Source organism: Phodopus roborovskii, unplaced genomic scaffold (genome assembly GCF_943737965.1).
Source record: "Phodopus roborovskii unplaced genomic scaffold, PHOROB, whole genome shotgun sequence".
Taxonomy (NCBI): Eukaryota; Metazoa; Chordata; class Mammalia; order Rodentia; family Cricetidae; genus Phodopus; species Phodopus roborovskii.
Window position 1 is genome coordinate 54,784,686 of NW_026126511.1, and position 22,208 is coordinate 54,806,893.

General features: G+C 41.7%; 1 protein-coding gene across 1 annotated transcript in view; it reads left to right on the top strand.

The window, feature by feature from the left end:
• Micu2 (mitochondrial calcium uptake 2) overlaps nt 1-22,208 on the top strand; it is a 74,012-nt gene that overhangs the window by 22,863 nt on the left and 28,941 nt on the right. The window contains exons 2-4 of the mRNA XM_051195598.1: nt 6,910-7,048; nt 15,725-15,756; nt 15,853-15,928. Coding sequence (XP_051051555.1) covers nt 6,910-7,048; nt 15,725-15,756; nt 15,853-15,928 — 247 coding nt within the window. The remainder of the gene's footprint in view (nt 1-6,909; nt 7,049-15,724; nt 15,757-15,852; nt 15,929-22,208) is intronic.

A 22,208-nucleotide genomic window follows, 5' to 3' on the forward strand; every position in this document is an offset into this window, starting at 1 on the left:
GTTTGTATATACATATTTACATTCATCTTCCTGCATGGCTTCTTATCCATGGTTTCCAAGACAGAACTCATAGCCTGTCTCAGCCTCCCTACAACTGAGATTATAGATATATGCCACCAAACCTTGCTTGAGACAGACTTTTTAAGCCAGCCAAATAAGACCTCAAGATACATCATAGCTCAACTGATCAAGAAGCAAATGGAAGGAATCATAACTGCTTACAAATTTGTTCACTTGGCTTTTGTTTGCTTTTGTTTTTACAGATAGCCTTTCTATCTTGAGGATGAACTTCTTGTGAGATCCTAGCCCTGAGGATTATTGACAGGACACTTAAAACATTTGTCCTATCTCCTCTTTCCTTCAGAGAACCCAGGAAGAGGGGCCTATGTAAGGGCTTCGAGAGAGAAAAGGGAAGAGAGAAATGTAATGATATCATAATCAAAGACAAAACATGAGAATAGTAATATTGCTTCCTTTACATACATAATAAACCAGAATTGCTATTTCTTCAAGGCACATGTAGTTTTCTCTACCTTGTCCTTTACTAGTGATGGGCTTACTAGAACACTGACCTGGTTCAACTCTCATAGCATATCCCGTTCCCATGAGTCTGTGGATGTTAATGTATATGTGGAACTCAGTGTAAAAAAAAGCACTTAGAATGTTTGCAGGAAACCAAACAATCAGGTATGCCGATTAAGTATAAGTGCTTGGTCATGGTATGAAACATCCTATTTCTGCATTTCTTTACAAGCCGTGGTATCTATATGTGATGGTTATTGCATATGTTAAGGGAGAAAGTCAAAATTTATGATGTTTGGTACTGGAGCGATAGCTCAGGTGATATGCTGCTTAAGAATAGACTGAGATCAATTCCCAGAAGTTGGGCGTGATCGCATATATTTATAATCCCAGCACTGGGGAAGCAGAGACTGAATGATTCCTGGAGCTTACCGGCCAGTCTGCCTAGCCAAATTAGTGATCCCCAACCAATAATTCACCCTATCTCAAAAGAAAGGAAGGAAGGAAGGAAAGGAAGGAAGGAAGGAAGGAAGGAAGGAAGGAAGGAAGGAAGGAAGGAAGAAAAAAATCTAAGGTAGACAGCTCCTGAGGAACAATGTCTAAGATTTCCTGACACCCACACACATGCACACACAATCGTGCTTATACATATACACACAAAGGGGAAAACTGATCTTTACAGGATGCTACTCTTCTGTAGATTTTTGTCATATGCCACAGAACAGTACGTTCAGCAGCCCCTGAAACAGCTACTTGAGCATGGATTCATGAGCAATTCTGTCTAGTATATAACAATACTACACTAGGCACCTGTTTTCCTCAGGTGCAGTTTTGACATCTTGACATTTGTTACACCTCCTCTTCTCCATCCAGTCTGAGCTGACTCTGCATACTGAGTCTGCAAGCTGCTTCCTTTGCCTTGCTCGTTTATGGAAACCCAGCCTGCCACAAATGTATTGTCATCAGTGAGAGAGAAGCAGAGACAAGAGGGAGAGGGAGGAAAGCAGTCCTCAAAACAGTATGGTTAGTTTATGGTACTGAAAACAACAACCAAGGAGCCACCTCATGTATATGAAGAAGAGATCAAAGGAAAGTGAGAGCTCGGGTACACGGGATCAGCCAAAAACAGATGAGAGGAAGAAGGAAGGGAAGGGGTGAAGAAACAAAAGAACCAGACAGGGAAAATGTGGGTTCCCAGAGCCTTCTGCAAACTGTTCAAGACCGCCCTGTATAACCAAACATGGCCAGGAAGTCAGAAGCTGTGATGCTGGTGTTTGCACAGGGCTACAACTAGATGCACCCTAGGTCCTTTTAACTATTAGAATTCTGGGTTATACTGTTGCTGAAGACACCACGTACCTTTGTTGCAAGATAGGAAATTAAGCTAGAAGTGAGCCAGAAACTTCTTCCCTGCTGGCAAGCTTTCACGTTGCCAGAAGGAGCTATGCATGGGGGTGAAAAGGCACCCATCAATGGCCTGTGAACCCTACAAGCTACTAGCTTGCAAGGCAATACAAACCCACAGTATTAACAATGGCACACACATTACAGTGGTAACCATTTGTTTTCTGCCTGGATCTGAGGCCTGCTTCACAAGGGAGACCTTATTCCTGGTACTGTAATGCAGTCAAAATCGTATGGCTATAAGTTCCTGTAGAACTTTTAGCTACAATTGCTTATATAAATTGGAATACATAAAACTGCCTTATAATATTTTATTTAAGTCCATAGATGAATACTACACCCAACCTTAATCAGAGAAGCTTCTCTTTTGCCAAGGAATGTGGTAAATGCAGAGACTCATGGCTGCACAAGGTCCATTGAAGAAGTGATGACTCAGCTTTCCATCTTTAACAGAGCATCTGTACCATCACTTCCACAGCCCAGAGAACAAGAGAGATGTTTCCAAAAAACATAAGAAGGGCTGCAAAATCTGAGCCTGATACAGCTATTGCAAATATGATTTCATAACTGCAGAGATTAAGTCAGGTGATGGTGGCACACGCCCTTAATTACAGCACTCAGAGGCAGAGGCACATGGATCTCTGAGTTCAAGGCCAGCCTGGTCTATAGAGTAAGTTCCAGGACAGTCAGGACTTCAGAGAGAAACTGTGTCTCGAAAATAATAATATAAAATTTTTTAAAACCAGCAGGCTGAGCCTGATGTCATCAGTCAGTCATGGGTGGAGAAGGTTCACACAGCTGAACTTTTGGCTACTAGCAAATTCTGGGGAAAGGCAGGCATTGTCTTCAATTGTGTGCCCACAGGTGAGCCCCACCAGGCTAAAATGGATAATTTGAAACCCCTGGTCACACAGATGGCCCCGGTTAAACTCAGTTTATAGCAAGACAAGAAAGGAAGGAAGGAAGGATAAGAAAGAGAGAAGAAGGAAAGGAAGGAAGAGAAAGAACTGAATCTGAGAAAAGGAGGCTTGTGGGGAGGAGAGGGTTTGGTGAGGTGGAAGTAACCATAATATGCATGTATGAAACTGAAAGAACAAGTTTTTAAAAATGTATAAAGAAATCTGGGGGCTGGATGGCTCAGCTGTTGAAAACCCTGACTGCTCTTCTAGAGGAACAGGGTTCAATTCCTAGCACCCATATGGCAGCTCACAACTGTTTGTAACTACAGTTATAGAGGATCCAGCAGCCTTACACAGACATACATGTGGACAAAACACCAGTCACCTAAAATAAAAATAAATTAAAATTCTCTTTAAGAATCATGGGTTGTAAATAACTGCTATACTTCTGTTGTACAGAAAGCAACTGCTCAGTGTGCTGCTGTGCATTAGCATATGAGACAAGCTGGAGCATCACTTCCAGGCCTGGCGGTCTACTTGAAAACTAAGCACAAAGAATCTGGGTGTGCACATCCTTAGAAAATTACACAGTAAAGCATCTTTCTCTTAGTAATGTCATGGTTGAGTGTTGGCTTTATTGACCATTGACCATTGACTAGGTTTGAGATTTGATCAAAATAGTTATGAATGTAAAGTAAAGGAAGATAAAGCCTAACAGTCTAAAGCAGAAAAAATGGCATTGGCAAGGCAATCCAAATTATATAAAATAACCATAAATGTACAATGTATGCTAGCTGCACTTGTGAGCCTTCAAATTTTACTTTGAAATTTTGACTGCTGATGGGTAATAACCCAAACAAAACTGTGTTGGTACATTAATTTGGAAAGTTATAATTTCATAAAGTCCACCCCCATTTAAATTATATAATAGCAAGCAAAACAATTCAGGACAGTGTACTCAAATTTAATATAACCAGGGAAGTAATGCATACTAGTTGAAATGGGCAACATTTAGCCTGGAACTTAAAAAATGGCTAGTTCTAGTCCTTTTCTTTGTTAGTTTCTACACTCTAGCTTATATCTTCCGCTTCTGTGAAATCTTATTATACCAGTAGCTCTCACAGGAGCTACTATGGGAACTTGTTGGAGTTTGAGGTTGGTTCCATATGGCCTGGGCATCAGTTACCTACTGTGTTAATCTAGGGAAGCCGACTGACCTTAACAAGGCTGCATCCCTTCTTTTATAAAATGGGTGATTAAAAAACACTTTGGTTACAACTGGTTATTTTGAGGATGAGGGAGAACATGCTTCTAAAGATGCTCCCCACCTGCCTTGTACATCCTGTTCACTCAGTTATCTGCTGCAGACATTTTCTGCTACACAATTATCCCCTGGTTCATTTGCATTCTGACTCCTAGTGTTTTTCTGAAATTAGTAGATGCTCAATTAAGTGTTTAACTCAGAGAGGGTAAAGCCATGATAAAAAGATTGGTAGCGATGTGTGAGCTGGGAGCATCCACTGTTTACTTCATACAGGAAGTAAAGGGTACTGTTGACTGGTGGTAGCAAAGTACTCAACCTCAGTGAGGGAGGCTGTGGAGAGTGCCACTTGTGGGGATAAACAGTATTGAGGCTGATAATGGGGACTGAAAGCCCTTGGGCTAGTAGAATGGTTTGTTTATACTAGGGAGTAACAAGAATTCAGGAAGCTACCGTATCAAATTAAATTAGAAGGGTATTGGTAGAGAGTATTGAAGGGTTTCAACCATCTGCAGGACAGAGTCATGGTTGTAGGTCACATTTGGACATTATATGTGTGGACATGATCTATAGTTCTATGCAAACTTCAGGCTCAGAAATTAACTAGCAAGGAGGTCCCTGTTTCCTCTGTCTTATCGTTTACTAGAAAGTATATTTAGCCATGTAAATGGATGCAAGCAGCCCAGTCAACCATCCTGCTCTATAAAACAGCACTTCCTGGAAGGTTGGCTCTTGAGAACTATGGTTCTCTGTGTGTGTGTAGGCTCACAGAGGCACATGGACAATGATAATCCTGCTTAGGGGCACTTGTTGCTCTTGAAGAGGACTGGAGCTTCATTCCCAGCAGCACCCACATCAAGCATCTCAGCAGCAGCATCTCAGCAGCTGCCTGGTTTCCAGGGGATCTGACAACATCTTCTGGCCTCTGTGAACAACCTCACATACCACATATGCACATATTCACGTTGTTTTTAATTAAATAAGTATTTAATTAAAAAATGATAACCACAAGGTAGAAAAACTTTTAGAGCAAACCTTCTAGAAAACAAGAAATATGCTATCTTTTACACAACTTGCTGTGAGAGAATGGTAGATGTTTACTTCCTATTAGTTAAGACCAGAAAAAGTAAAATTACTATAAGGAAGAAGACAGCCTGAAAACCAGATCAGACAAACAGTAGATCACCCTCTGCTTAGGAGACAGTAGACAGAGGGCTGAATGAAGGATTGAACTGAATAATTGGTTGAGGTATGAAAAGAATTTAAACAAAAAAGAAATACCAAAAAAAAAAAAAAGATATTTTAACAGGTTTGATACAGAAATTAGAAAAGCATCAATAGTGTTTCAGGATTTCTGATTATTAGTTTTGCTATTTTCTTAATAGACTTTAAGTTAACATTAGTTATAATGTGTTTCAAATTCTTCCCTACCTTGACGACACATGCTCATGTTTGGCCCCTTTCTTTTCTAATCCCTGGGGCTTGCAAATGTTGGTAGGTTCCTGGTTTTGCTCCAACCCACTCTCCCTTTTCTGGCTGTACACATTTTATAAATTCTCTGTCAAAGCACATAGGACTTCCTCAGAAATTAGCGTTTGTCCATCTTGCCATTGCTTTTTCTTTTGTTAAACAAAATTATGTCTATCGCTATGTAAATGCTGATGTTTTTACTATACATACTTCCTCATAACATTCAGAACGTATTGCTATGATTCCTATCTGGTCACTAGGATGAGTCTGATGCATGTAATTAAAACTTGCCCATGGGCTGGGGTTATAGGTCAGGGTAGTGCTTTCCGAGCTTGTGCAACATACTGAGTTCCCTCTTAACTTTTGAGTTCTTTTTAGAGTCACAGTTTATGGGCAAAGAACAGAAAGCACAGAGACTGTAGCATTGCTGTGCATTGTTTATGTTGTTAGTACTCTGTAGGCACTGAATAGAATGCAGAAGGAGGAAAACTAGATGCTCAGCAATCCTGAAGTTGCCCACTTCAGGGGAGAGAATTAATTAGGGATTCACACCAACCAAAAGAAGCCTCTGGTGGCCTTGAATGTGAAGAGGTGTAAGCAGCCAGAATTCACATTTCTTCCATTGTGGTTTGCATCAGCAGTCACTGTTCATCACCTGTGAGTCAGGGTACATCCGAGATTGGTAGTGAGTTGAGAAGTAGGTGGTGTGTGCTGGGAGGAAGCTTAGTCCAGTGACAGCGGTCCAGGGCGAGAGCAGCACAATCTCACCTCAAGGCTCCACATCGACTCCACCATTGTCAACTGCGTGCCACACAGTCTGCCCAGCACACGGCCCATGATGTGGGAGCTGGAGGCTGAATGCCTTGAGAGGAACAGAAAGCTGTGGGTATTTCAGCACTGTTAGGAAGGCTCAGCCCTAAGACCCAGGAGTTTTCAACACCAGCAGTGTTTGGCCCATGTGCATCCTCTCTGTCCTTTGTATGAGCAGAGCACCTCGTGGTAACACTCACTATCAGCCTTTATGTGGCCTCTGTAAGTGCCATGGCTTCAAAAGACTGCCTTGTCTTACCTCAGAGACCTGCCACTGCCTCCCATTTGTGCTCTGTGTCACTTCCCGCCATCTCAGTGACTTTACACATTTGAGAATGTCATTCTCCCTCCAATTAGTCTTAATGGCTATTTTAACTTCAGTGCCTGAAAACATAGAGACTTAGTTGATATTTGTTACATGATTAATGGTGAACTCTGGACACTCTGAGACCTAACTTAGTCTTTAAAGGTAATTCTAAAGGTAGCTGAGTTTACAAATCATACTGAAAAAAAAATCTTAATTATTATTTCTTTTTCTTGTAGAAAAATGACTTGGAGCCAATGGAGAAACTTTCTCTGCGTAAACAGCGGTTCATGCAGTTTTCATCCCTGGAGCATGAGGGGGAATATTACATGACACCCCGGGACTTCCTCTTTTCAGTAATGTTTGAGCAAGTGGAGCGTGAGTGCTTTTCTTTTTTTAAGCTTAAACAAAATTGGTGAAAGCTTTTTAGCATCTAAATTATCACCATTCCTTGTATTTCCATTTTATTGTTATGATGTGACAATTGTAAACTTTCATATTTTCTGTCTTAGAAGTAATTGTTTTATATGTTTTTCTAAATGAAAAAGAAAGTGAGTTTTTAAGATGCAACTAAAAAGATTATTTAATAATTTGACTGGATATTAGTTTTTGGTGGAATTGAAGTTTTAAAATGAGGGGCAGAAATAAACTAGATTAATTATTAAGGAAAGCCACTTAAGAGTTATTATGCTATAAGTAAAAAAAAAAAATCCTGAAGAAAAAAATAACCAAAAATTAAAGTAACAAAACACAATGACTCACTGTTACCCCATGATGGCAGAGGTGTATCCCCTGAACCAGCCCCTCTCACTGCACCGGGCTGTGTATGCCCCCTGTGCTGCAAAGCTTCTATGACATGAAACCAAATGCTGGGTTCTCTGTATATAAGCTATGGACAGCAGGATGAGTTGCACTGGGAAAGGCCAAGCAGGGCAAAGGCAGAGTGGACATGATCCAGAGTCCTGGGGACAGGAAGTCCACCAGTCACTGGAGACAGAGAGCTTAGGGCAGTTCTTGGAGATTACGTTGAAAAACAAAGAAGGACTAAATTGTACAAAAGGTCTCAGTGAGGGCTCACCCACCCAAGGAATGTGTACTTGGCAGGACTGTGTGGACTGCATCTTGAGGGAACAATGAAGGTTTGGAAATTAGAAAGTAAAGTAATAAAAATGTGTTTAGATTATTTTAATAAAGCCCCAGGGAGGGAAATTTAGCAGTATGTGTCAAAACTTTAAAAATGTTGACCACATTGGCACAGTAAGATGCTAAGCAAAGATTTAAAAAGTAGTTTGGGCCAAATGTGGTGGTGCACGCCTTTAATCCTAGCACTCAGGAGGCAGAGGCAGGTGGATCTCTGTGAGTTCAAGGCTGATCTGGTCTACAGAGTAAGTTCTAGGACATAGTTGAGACCCTGTCTCAACATACATACATACATACGTACGTACATAGTTTAACCTCTGACATGAAGAGAACTTGGACATTATCACTCCTGTTCTCACAGCAGAAAATGAATAAAAGGTGAAAAATATAAAATCAGCAACTGAGGTCCATCAAGGGTCACAGCAAAATTGAGGTCATGAAGCACCTTGACCTAAAAACTGGAGACAGGTAGATGCAGAGTGTTGGTCTGGGCTTGCTCAGATCAGAGGGCACCTGGAATCTACCAGGACATTATGTCAGAGATATTTAAAGAATAAATCATTAGCTGCTAGAATCTGAGTATGGACCAACTTGAGAGATTAAAAACTCCTGAAGAGGAACACTCAATTCTTCAATCCTTGAAGCCAAGCCACACGGTATAGAAGGAGAACCAACTCCACAAAGTTGTCTCCTGACCCCCACATGTGTGCCATGGCATGTACAGGCACACACATACAACAGTAATATTTTTAAGTGTGGGGATGTGTACTGGAGTGCAGATTCCCCAAAGGCCAGAAGCCTCGGATTCTTGGATCGAGAATCACAGGTAGTTGTAAGCTGCTCAGCATAGGTACTGAACTTAGGGTTGAAGAAATGGCTCAGTGGTTAAGAGCTTTTGTTGTGCTTTTAGAAGAGGCAGGTTCAGTTTCCCAGCACCCACGTGGTGGCTCACAACTGTCCGTAATTTCTATTTCAGGGGATCCTTGCCCTCTTCTGACCTCCACAGGCACCAAACTCACAAGTGATATATATGCATTGCAGGCAGAGCACTCACACATAACATAAAATGAATACATCTAAAAACCAAGACCTATCCTCCCTGCCAGTCCCATTTCTATGTTGCAGAAACTCATTCTAGACTGTTATAGCCAGAGTTTGTGCTCACAAAAGTTGAATATCTTATGGGAGGGAGTCAGTAGATTTCACTGAGGATACTGTTCTGCTCAGCTGCACCCTGCTTGGCCATCTGTCAATTACTAATGTGAGTGAGTCTCCAGGGATGGGATTAACGTGTACATCATTTCTCCTTTCAGCAGTGTGTGTGTGTGTGTGTGTGTGTGTGTGTGTGTGTGTGTGTGTGTGTGTCTGTGTGTCTCCCTGACAGTACTTAAACAAGACAGTACTAACCAAAAGAACAAGGTGCAGCCATATTAAAATAGAACTTCATTCATCATCAAAAGTTGCTCTAAAGAAATTAAAACAACATAGTAAAAACTGGCAGAATTTACTTATAACACACAAATAGACAAGAGTTAATATTTATATATGAGCTACAATTTTCAAATATGCACATGGGTATGCCAAGTGACATGGTAATTACTTCAGAGTGACATCACTGGAGAAGCTGTCACTACAGAAAGGCCATTTGACCTGTCTTTTCCTACATGCAGCAAGCCATAAAGATCCTTTTGAGAGGGACATCCTTCACAAAGCACAGCCAGAAAAACAGCCTTGATCACCAGACTGGTGACTGCAGTAATTCATCACAGCCCCAATTAACAAGTTCTTTGAAGTAACCTTTAGCTTCCATTAGCTTCTACCCTCCCCCACCCCCATATCTCTTAATGATGTTCCTAGGATTTACCTTAGTCCAGAGATCCATTTGTCCTGTCTGTCCTTCCTAAATTGATTCTTGTCTAAATATCAAAGCTTCTTGCTTTGGTTGTTTCTTCAGGCTCCACTTTCTTGTGAGGTTCTCTACATACGTGTCAATCTAATAAAAGACTCCTTAGATCTGACTGAAGACCCTTCTAAAGGGCTGAGGATGCTCACCTAGGATGCGTGAGGCCCTAGCTCCCATCCCTAGAATGGCCACAAGACTGAGTGCTCTTCTCTCTCGATCGTTTTCTCGCCCCTCCTGCCTCAGTACAGCTATTAAGATGTAGAGGAAGTAGATATTCATAGAAGAGGGGCAAGAAAATGAACATAAATTCTTCCCTTGTTTGTAACTGGTAAATTTTACACCTATTATGTTGACAAGTCTCACAACAAAGGTTGAGGAGGCTGTAGCTCAGAGGTGGAAAGCTCTGAGGACTTTTATACACTCTTGGTTGGAAATGGAAATGGAAATGGGAAACAACTTGTAACTGCCTTGCAAAAATTAAACATTACAGAATTTTTTTTTACTAACATTCGCACTCCTAGGTACACATACTCTATGTCCAATAGGAATACTTGCTGGTGTGCCATGGGTATATGCAAAAGAGTGTTTATAGCAGCAGTGCTGGGTTAGAAAAGCTGGAAACTGCGCACATGTCCACTGGTAGGAGATTGGATAAAGCAGGGTATGTTCACCCCAGGAATTCTCTTCAGTAAGAATGAGTAAACTTAATATCTATTATGGGAGCATAAGGAACCCACAGATCATTGAAATTGTGTAGAAAAATGAAGACCTATATTTAAAGCCTCTGGAAATGAGTATGAGGTTTTATAGGAAATTTAGAAATACCTATTCAAGTTAAGTTACTAAAACTGATAAGAAAATGTTCAAGTATAGAGTACTTTAACTAAGACTGCCCCTCCCCCTACCAACACATTCTAGACTGCGATAGCAGGAACAGTTCTGAGAACTGTGGGGAGGAGTGGTACTTCAGACTTTACTTTGGAACTTTACTCCTGCCCTGCCCCTGGAGGTGGAATACTGTGGGGCAGCTGAAGGGTAGGTGCACCCTCTCCTACCTAGTCCTTATTTGTGGAGTGAAGGCTCTGCCTTTTATGCCCTTTCACTGAGAACACTGGAGAACTTAATGCTCTTGTTCTGGCTTGAAAGGCAGAGAGGGTATACAGAAAAGGAGTTGAAGATCTGGGGTCCACTTGCTGGACCTGGCATGACTCAGAAAGAGCAGCAGAACTCTGGTCTGGGTGATAGAATAGGTTAAATAAGTAGCTTCCAGTCTCTGCATTTTTAATATAAAATGGAGACTTTCAAGCACTCTCAGAAACAGGTATAGGTTAGCTAGGCACACTAACACATGCCTGTAATCAAAACACTCTGGAAGTTGAAGCTGGAGGATTGCTAATGTAAAGCCAGCTGAACTCCACAGCAAGCAAAATCCTGTTTTCAAAGATAAGTAAATAGGTGCAGGTTGTAGTAAGATGTAGTTGAGTGGTCAGAGATAGAGTCAGTGAAAATAGCAGACCAACCTATGTGCTGGCTGCTTCACATAAGAACACTTAGGAAGGAGACAAAACTGGGGGGGGGGGGCTTTCCAGGGGTCATAACAAATATTAATCACACACAATGGGAATCACTCCTTCATGGGAGCCTAAATTCAAAAGGTAGTCTCTAGAGCAGTGTGTGTCTAGGGTTCCCATCAAGTCAACAGGACCAAATTGTCTGGACTCAGCACCCTAGTGAGATCAGGAAGGAACTCAAGAACTCCAAACTCCAAAGGAACTCAACTCCAAATCCATCCCATGCCTCACTGGGACGCTCCCTCAAGTGCTTAGCACTGTTAGAGGGCAGGGTGAGACACAGTCCTTACTAAAAACTGGCCAGACACTGCACATTCACAAGCAATAAGTGAGCCACGGGGTAGAAGCTGGTACCCAGTCCTCACAGTGTGTCATCAGAATGTCAGGGCCCAAGAGCAAAAGCACAAAACTACAAAGAAACACGTAGCATCATTGGACAAAAGTAGGCAACAGAAATTGCTTGTGAAGCAATCAGATAACAGATTTACAGAAAAAAGACATCAAAATAGCCCCTAAAATATGTTCAAAGAACTACAGTAAAGTATGATTAAAGACTGTGACATTTCTACTTTTATTATTCATTGGAATGCAGTTAAACCATCGGAAGGCACTGAGCCAAATCAAGACTTTGCAGGCCAAATAATACATCCTTTATGCATATGATGTTTCATCTTCATTTTTCATCGTGGATAAGATAATCTTGGTTACATTCCTACGGATCATGATGAACAGCAAAACAAAGAAAAACTGAGCCAAACCGCTGACCCGTGGTCTCTGGGCAAATAAAATGATACAAAGCAATCTAAGATTTATTAGATCTTAAACTCATTTACCTGGTATTTATCTTTTTGGCCTTTTGTTAATAATGCTCTTTATTAATACAGTTGATGAGGCTTATGTAAGCACTCTGCATAGCACTTCCAGACTCTTACTTGCTGCTCCCTTTACTGGGTTCCTACACGCTTGCATCTCTGCTGTGTGCTCTCCTAGCAGCACAGGTTATCCAGCCAGAATGCCATCTCCCTTTTGAAAATTCTCTCCTGCTGCGCTTCTTTCCAGTGATGTTTGTCTTCACCGTTCACATCCCATGCTACTACTAGAATTGTCCCAGTTTTACAGTCAAATTTCAGAATTTGTATCTTTGGCAACAACTAATTATCTTCCACTTTACCTGCTACCCAGCATGTTTATTCACTGACCTCATAAAAGTGCCTCACATCCACTGTTCTATCATTCCAAGGTCCCCTTCTCCTCTTTCCCTGCAGCCACAGAATTTGTGACTTTGTCACTATGATAACTACTTGTTACTATCGCTTTTCTCCCTTTAATGAAACTGCTGGGAAGTCACAGATTGGAGCTACTAACTTTAGCCTCACCCAGATCCTCCAAGTAATTTGTTTCCTATGTCGGTTCACTTTCTTCAAATTCCTTCATCAGCTCCCTGAGCTGTTCAATTTCTCAATCTCTCTCTCTCTCTCTCTCTCTCTCTCTCTCTCTCTCTCTCTCTCTCTCTCTCCCCCCCCCCTCTTTCCCCTTCCCCCTCCCCCCTCTCTCTCGGTTTCTCTGTATACCTTTGTAGACCAGACTGGCCTCAAACTCACAGAGATCTGCTGCCTCTGCCTCCCTCCCACTGGGATTACAGGCGTGTGCCACCACCACCTAGCCTTGTAATTTTTTTTACAGAGATATAATTCACATGCCATAAGGTTTACTCTTTAAAACCCTTTTACTTACAAATGTAAGACCACACATTGTCTACTGTGTACTTTACAACCTAACATTTTCTGTTCAATGCATAATGAGTAGTTTCCCTTTGTCAGTGTTGTTTGAAATTTTTTTGACTTTTTATTAGTGTACTATAATTTAATTAGTTCTCTTATGTTAACACATTTAAATTTCCTTCAGTTATGTAAGTCTTTGCTTATCTGATTCTAAAATAATTTTCTGAACTTGTAATCATTAAATACAAACACTAAGACTTAAGAGTATTATCAAATTATCTGGTAAAACAAAGAATCTAATGATTCTACCTACCTAACTAGAAATTTTCTCTTATCAACTTTTCAATAACAAATTGTTTTATTTCACTACATTTATCACGAAGCACTAGTTTTAGATTTCAAGAGCAAAATGTTACCCTAGAGTAATAAATATGGATGGAGAACATCTTCCCCTTTCTGAGTAGCATATTTAGTGTTCAGAGCAGGGAGTTACAGATGGCATTTCCATATCTGCCTGTTAGGATGCTTGATCACGTTTGCCTCCCATCCTTCCCCACACCATCCTCTTCCTTTCTCTTATGTCTCTTTTTATTAATCATGTCTCTTTATTTCTGCATATGAAAGAAAATGTGTTTGTCCTTCTGAGCCTGCGCTAATTCACCTAATAGAATGATCCCCGGTTCCTCCCATTTTCCTGCTGAATAAAGTGCCATTGTGCATCCGGGGCATGCTTCCTTTTCCCTTTACCTGGTGTGGACACCTAAGCTGGTTCCGCACTGGTACGCAGTGTTGAACATGGAAATTCCTAAGTTTTCAAAGCATAGGAGAATGATAAAAGTCACTGTTGAAAAAAACCTATCAGCTGCGGAAGCTCCCAAGGACTCTGAGGAGTCATGTACCCCCTTGCTCATTCTGAACAGAAAATCAGTATTCTCAGGGCATTTGAGGACCGTACACGAGTAGCCAGTTTCACAGCCGCTTGATATATGACATTTTCACGTGGGGCTTTTTGAAAACACAAGCACACTCCCTTGAGATGGAGCCCAACCTTGCCTCCTTGACAGTTGATGCATTCATTCAGTTCCCATGTTAATTCTGTCATGCTTATAAAGCAGAGGCTGGTACCCGGTTCTGCCCCCATGCTCCTGTGACTGCTGAGTACTGTAGACATAGTCACCTTCCGGCTCCTCAGAAAACCCAAGAGGCAGCTCCTCCCCCTGAGAGGCTCAAAGCCATGCCTATTGGGTATTTAAGACCCAGTCTGGTCTTATTAATTTGGCCAGATTTGGCTTATTGCGTGGGCAGAGGAAACCCACTATGGGGATTATTTTCAAAATCCTTATCACACACAAACTCATGAAATAAGGCAGAAGGATGACTTTGTACCTGTAGTCCAGGTACAGTCAAAAACAAAAAGTTAAAATACATATTAATCACCATTTTCTAGATCAAGTAATCAGAGTTCTATTACTACATCTTATACACACTTTACACATACTTAGAGTTGTAGATTATATAGTAATATATAGTAGATTATATAGTAATATATAGCTGGTAACTAGGTAAGAAACTTACCATGCTGTGATGACACCTGACAATTAAGAACTTTCACACATAGGCACATAATGCTCAGCAAAAAAAAAAAAAAAAATTTTAAAGAGTAATAACCTCACAGGTTATGACCACAGATGTTTCCACAACCACACAGTAATATTCATCACTAATTTTCTGGTAGATACTACTTATTATTTCTAGTTTTTTTTCTCCTCTCATTGACATTTATTATCTTTTCTGAATTTGGGGAACCCACCTAAGGAGTCAAATGCAGTGCATACATCTGCCATCCCAGCACTTCTACAGTGAAATGAGAGGCAGAGACTGGAGAGCCTCCCAGAATCTTACAGTTAGCTAGCCTGGAGAACCCACCATAGCAAAAGCATAAGAGACCTGCCTGCCTGCTAAGCAGGGTGGAGAAAAGGGGCTCTTGAAAGTTGTCCTCTGATACGCCCTATACATGCTGTGGCATACACACGCCAACACACACAAAATAATAATAATGGTAAAGTTCTTAAGAACATGTGAAAACCTGAAAGAACTTCACGTCCCTAGTCTAATGCGACATAAAGAGCAGCTGGCACAGTCTCAGTTGCATCTCCAACTGGGCTGGAAAATGGTACACTTGAGAGAGCTTTCTAGGATCCCGAACACGGTAGCTTTCTAAAACTACCCTATTGATGTGACTTCCTTGAATCAGTGAAACCAAAAGACTGATCTTAAAAGACAAGCAAAGATGGGGCTGGAGAGATGGCTCAGCGCTTTAGAGCACTAACTGCTCTTCCAGAGGTCCTGAGTTCAATTCCCAGCACCCACAGGGTGGCTCACAACCATCTATAGTGGGAGATGATTCCCTCCTACGGCATAAAATAAATAAATATTTAAAAAAAAGATAAGAAAGAACACACATGTCACAAACCAATGCACAGTGCTCACAAGAAATAAAGACTGTAGAATTTCACGTGTATGAGACTGAAAATTGACCTTTTGTGTTCAGATCAGAATTCCTTGGCTCCCGATTTTACTTTAGAGGTACTGACTAAAACCGCCAGCTTTATTTCTCACCTAGGTTGGGTAGTTCATTTTAGAAATGACTTTCTTCCTTTAATGCACTCTGAGTTTGGGGAAGAAAGGTGAGTGCTGACGTGGTTCTTCTTTGTTGTAGGTAAAACATTAGTCAAGAAGCTGGCGAGAAAGGTAAGCAGTGTTGGGGTTTTTATCAGTTTCTTTGGGGTGACATGGAAAATGAGCTTGTATACCTTAAGTTGAAAAATTTAATTTGTGTATTCAAAGGATATCGAGGATGTGCTGTCAGGGATCCAAAAGGCACACTGTGGATCAACTTTTTTTAGAGACCTGGGTGATAAAGGTAATTTTCAATCATTGTTAAATTTCTATTATATATTACATTTATATTATATATGTAATTATACTGGGATATTTATGCCTTGTGATTTAACTGGTGTTTTGTGGCACAATAAATGGCTAAGAGATAATTTTTCTCAAGTTTTTAAGCAGTTAAAGATAAATGATTAGGCCGGAGGTGGTGGTGCATGCCTGTAATCCCAGCACTTGGGAAGCAGAGGTGGGTGGATCTCTGTGAGTTCGAGGCTAACATAGTCTACAGAGCAAGCTCCAGGACAACCAGAGTGCCAGAGCTGTTTTACACAGAGGATCCCTGTCTCAAAAAAACAAAACAAAGATAAATGGTTAGAACATCAGTAAGTCCTAGAGAAGGAATGATGGAAAGTGGTGAGTAAGGAGATGAGGCCTGCTTGGAAATAAAGAGATGCAGAGGCCTCAAAGAACCCCGAAGAGGACTGTACAGAAAAGTAGATAAGACGGCCATCAAAAGGCCAGGCAGAATGACCAGAGGCAAACACTGAGAATGCTTCTTGAGGCGGAGAGTGTGGTAGAGGACACTTAGGCCAGGCATGCGGATGTACACCTGGAGTCCTAGCCTATGGAGGGCTGTATCCTGATCCCTAAGTGTGTGCACCTGGAGTCCTAGCCCATGGAAGGCTGTATCCTGATCCCTAAGTGTGTGCACCTGGAGTCCTAGCCTGTGGAGGGCTGTATCCTGATCCCTAAGTGTGTGCACCTGGAGTCCCAGCCCATGGAAGGCTGTATCCTGATGCCTGAGTGTGTGCACCTGGAGTCCTAGCCTTTGGAGGGCTGTATCCTGATGCCTAAGTTTGTTCAAAGATTTTCCTGCACTGAATGAAATGATGTTGTGATTTCAGTCCTTGAGTCTGTATCACATCTCTTGATTTACATATATATTGAGCAATCCTTGCATCCCTGGAATACAACCAACATGGTCATAATGTAATGTTTGTGCTCCTTAATGCATTCTTAAAGGGTTTTTTTTTTTTTTTTTTTTTTGGTTTGTTTTTGTTTTTTGATATAGGGTTTCTCTGTGTAAGAATCCTAGCTGTCCTAGAACTTGCTCTGTAGACCAGACTGGCCTTGAACTCACAGAGATCCACCTGTCTCTGCTTCCTAAGTGTTGGGATTAAAGGCATGGGCTATCACCACCCAGCACATTCTCAAATTTAATTTGAAAATTATTGAGAAGTTTTGTGTGTGTATCAGGAAACTCGCTCTGCGGTGTTCTGTTGCTACTGTGTGCTTATATAGTTTGGGTATTGGGGTTAATACCAGCTTGTCACAATGAGTTTTGCAGTTCTTTACCTTTCTACCTCGTGGAGTAGTCTGAAGAGTGTTAGTGTTGCCTCTTCCAGGGTAGGTTTGGTAGAATGAAGGAATCTGGTCTTGGTGGTGCTGTTATGAGACCCTAACTGCTCCAGTCTCATTGCTTGTTATTAACCCTTCTACATTAATTATATCTTCTTGGTTTAACTTTGGTAGGTACCTGTGTCTGTGAATTCATACTTCTAGTGTTTTTGGAATACAGATTTTCAAGGTAGTCCTTCAAATGATCCTTTGGATTTCATTGGTATCTGTTATAATGTCACTGACTTCATGTCTGATTTGATTAATGCATCCTCCCTCTCTTTTAATTTGACCATCAGTTTTTCTATCTTAATTATTTTCTAGAAACTTACTTTGTTTCATTAAGTCTTTGTATTTTTGTTGTTGTTGTTTTTAGTGTCCAGCTCATTAATTTCTGCCCTCATATTTCTTCCTGTCATCTGTTTTGGGGTTTGTCTTGTTCTTGATTTTCTAACACAGTAGATGCAACTTTAAGTTCCTCAGATATGAGAGCAGTTTTTCAGTGTGGGTGCATGTGCTCATGTGTGAAGCTGCACAGAGACCTGAAGATAACCTATGATGTCATCCTCAAGCACTCTGTCTATGTCTTTGAGACGGGACTTGTCACTGGCTGGAGTTCACCAATTAGTCCAGACTACCCAGCCAGCCCAGGAGGCCCTCTTGTCACCATCTCCTCAGTGCTGCAATTACAGCATGCTCCTCTACTTTTCATGTGTGTGGATGGAAGCTTCTGTCCTGCCTGGTCCCACAGCCGCTCAGTCCCAAATGAACAGACAGAGGCTTACATTAATTGTAAACTGTTTGGCTCATGGCTCAGGCTTCTTATTGGCTAGCTCTCTCTTAATTATTAGCCCATCTCTATTAATCTGTGTATCTCCACATGGTCTTGGCTTCCCGGAGAATTCCCGGGCATCCTATCTTCCCAGAAACTACATGGCATCTCTCCGATTCTGCCTCCTACCCTTCTCTGTCCCTGTTTGGATTTCTCGCCTGGCTAAATCCTGCATGTTCATTGGCCAAAACAGCTTTATTCATCAACCAATAAGAAAAACATATGTTCACAGCATAGAGAAGGACATCCCCCATCTTCGTGTTGCTGGTGATCGAACCCAGGTCCTCATGCTTGCAAAGGAGGTGCTTTACTGACTGAGCCATTCCCAGCCCCACTGGGATTTCCTAACATAGCAGTCATAGTTAGAAACTCTGCAGATGTCTCACCTATACCCAAAGAGTTGTGGGGTTTTTGTTTTGTTTTGTTTTTGTTGTTGTTGTTGTTGTTTTTAATTTGGTTTGAGGAAGTTGTCACTTTCCTCTCTGGTTTCTTCAGTGATCCAGTGATTTGTTACCTAAGAGTACATTGTATGGTATAGAAATGCTTGTATAGTTTCAATAGGTTCTTTTGTTTTTGATTTCTACCCTTACTGCATGATAATCTGAAGAGATACAAGGAATTATTTCACTTCTTACATATTTGTTAAGACTTTCTTGCTGGGCATGGGTGGCAAGCTCCTTTAATCCCAGCACTCAGGAGGCAGAGGCAGGCGGGTCTGTGTGAGTTCAAGGCCAGCCTGGTCTACAGAGCTAGTTCCAGGACAGAGAAACCCTGTCTCAAAAAAAAAAAAAAAAAAAAAAAAACAAAGCAAACAAACAAAAAGACTTGCTTTATAGCCTCTGGTGTGATCTGTTTTAGGGAAGTGCTCAGGAGAATGTTAGAATGTAACTGTATTATTCCTCCATTTGATCTATGATACTTGAAATTCAGTAAAGAACTTTCAGTTAATTTGACCTTGCAGGCAGCCAGAGTTCAGTTCCCAGCACCCATCCATAGCCCCAGTTCCAGGGGATCCAGTACCCTTTGCTGACTTCTGAGGACCCCAGGAACGCAGGCAGTACACATGCATTCATATATGTAGACAAAACACTCATTCGCATAAAATTATAAAAATACTAGAAAAAAAGACAAAATACTTTTTATATAAGAAAAAGAGTATGCTAAAGAGAAAACAGGGAAATGACAATAACAAAAGATGAAGTGTCAAAGCAGCTCTTTCTAAGTCCTGTAGGACTGGGGTCTGCAGTGGGTGCATCGGGAGCACTGTCCATTGAACTTACAGCCTTGTTTCTTGCTCTAATTCACACTAGTGTGAGCCTGGACTGGACAGGGCTTAGAAGTCAGCCAGGGCAGTCTTCTCTTGGGTAGCTTCTGTTCTTTGAGTATAGGGGCCCTCTGCTGGCAACAGTTAGCACTGCCGACAGTGGGCCAGGCAGGTTTTCCCATTCCCCTGTCTCATTGTGGTAGGCATTTCCCAAGTGTTTCTAGAGTAAGGGGAGAAAACACAGCACTGAGATCTTTACAGACAGACCTGTCCACTTCACTTTCAAACCCACTAAGTATTAAACAGCAGCTGGGGACAGGAAGTTCCCTATAGCTTCAGAGTTCCTAGTCTTTACAACAGGATCTGTGTAGCAAATAGATGGCTCCTGAGGTTGACCTACCACTGACCTGAAGCTAGGGCTGTCAGGCTCCAGAGTTACTCTCAGTTGATGAGATTTGCTCCTAGCCACCAAGAGCAGGACTTCCTCCTGTGTCCCTCACTGCCCCACCCCAGTCTTCAGCCAAAGTCCTTGGTTTGTAATTATCCCCTGTGCTCGGGCCCCAAGGTCTTAAACAATAGGTTCCTGGTCAGGGTGGCACCCAGCCACAGCCCCCTAAGTTGTGAGGAATGACAGTGTGGAACTGCTCACCGCTGTGGACCATGCTTTCTCACCAAAACCTACACTGGGTGGAGGGTTTTGAGAACTGTGGGCTTGTGCTGTGAGCAGTATTGCCAGTCCCTTCGCCATGGCCACCTGAATTCCTTCTAGATAGGCGTCTGCCCCTCTCTCCACACACTGGAGCTGTACCACTGGAACTGTGTGTGGCTGAGTCACCCGTGGTGTCTCCAAGCTATCCTGTCACTCCTTCGTGGTCTCTGGTGCTGTTCCCCTTCTCCCTCTAGAATCCAGTCTGTTCTGTTTGATCCTGGCTCTTCTCCTCTGTCGTTCACATAAACCAGATGCTAATCCACCATTTTTGTCCTGAGTACTTGATACTTAGAGCAGTATAGGTCACTGAGGGGGCGAGATATGAAGCCACATTGCAGATTTGTGAGAAAATTAAATGAAACCAAGTTTAGAGACTTGGGGGTGAGCAGAGGAGTTAGAAGGAGGAAGCTGGGAAAAGACAGATAGTTGAGGGCATATTAGTTAGTTATGATGGAGAGATGTGAGCATATTTCTTATGGATGAGAGAAGAGAGGAGAAGTTTAAGCATGATGAAATCCTGGAAAGAAGGACAAGGATTCTTTGAAAGGCAAAGGGAAAGACTGTTGTGCCCCTGGCTGCTAGCTTTTCCCTTACAGCAGAGGGAAGAGTAAGTAGGTGATGCCCATCTGATATACTGTGTTGGTAGCAAGTCCTGGGGAGCAGCCTGGACAAAACACAACAGTAGAGAAAGGGGGCAGGGAGAAGCTTCTATGATAAGGAAAGAGGACTGAATTGATGGAGAAACAAAATAACTTTGAGAAGTTTTGTTTGTTTGGTTGGTTGGTTTGGTTTTTTAAGACAGGGTTTCTCTGTATAACTTTGTAGACCAGGCTGGCCTCGAATTCACAGAGATCCACCTGCCTCTGCCTCCTGAGTGCTGGGATTATAGGCGTGCACTAGCACCACCCAGCTAATGGTGAAAAGCTTTAAGCAGAGATGTAGTTGATGAAGAATAGAGCCGCTGGTGATTATCCTACGTCTCACATGGAGCAGTCAGATGCTGCAGTTGAATTAAGTCAAGGTTATGTTGGACAAGTAGAGGACAGTCCTGGAGGACGCTGTTAAGAATATGGACTACTAGAGAAAGTTTGACTAATTACCCATGGATCCTAAACAGAATAGTAGAAAAAGAAGTCAGAAAGGAAGGAAGATGAAAAGAAGAAAGTTAAAAAGTCAATAGAAAGCTTCCGGTAAAGTCGGAAAGCGTACATGCTAGGGAAAGAATGGTTGGTTTGAAAAGTAAACATTCAGAAATCTTCAAAATAGCTCTAGGGGTATGGCTCAGGGGTAGAGCTCCTAACTAATGTGAGGCCCTATATTTTATCAATAGAGCCATAAAATAAATACATGTATACATGCTACTGTACATTTTAGTAAACATTAATCAGTAGCTGCTTGTGTCAATTTCTGCCCATACCTCAGTATATCAGTGTATAGTAGACAGCACTGTAGGTGGAAGTTTTTGTCCCGCCCAGTCCCGCAGCCATTTAGTACCAAATAAACATACAGCGGCTTATATTAATTATAAACTGTTTGCTGATGGCTCAGGCTTCTTATTGGCTAGCTCTCTTTTACTAATTAACCCATTTCTATTAATCTGTGTATCTCCACATGGTCTTGGATTACCAGTGATGCCTGGGTCTCTTGCTTCCTCGACAGCTACATGGCATCTCAATGGCAACTCACTCTTTTTCCAGAATTCTCCTACTCTGGTAGCCATGCCTATACTTCCTGCCTGGTTATATCCTGCCTGTCCATTAGCCAAAACAGCTTCATTCATCAATAAGAGAAGCATATATTCACAGCATACAGAAGAACATCCCCCATCATAGCACAGAATTTCATTGTATTGCTTATACTGAATTATCTAATGATTGTTAAATGGTAGTAACCCCTATTACAGCAGTTCTCAACCTGCAGGTTGCAAAAAGACAACATATCTGATATTTAAGTTATGATTCAAACGGTAGAAAAATTACAGCTATGAAGGAGCAAGACAATAATTTTATGGTTGGGAGGGTCACCACAGCATGAGAAACTGTATTAAAGGTGCAGCATTGGGAAGGTTGAGAACCACTGCCTCCCAGTTGGATTCCTCCCAGTCACAG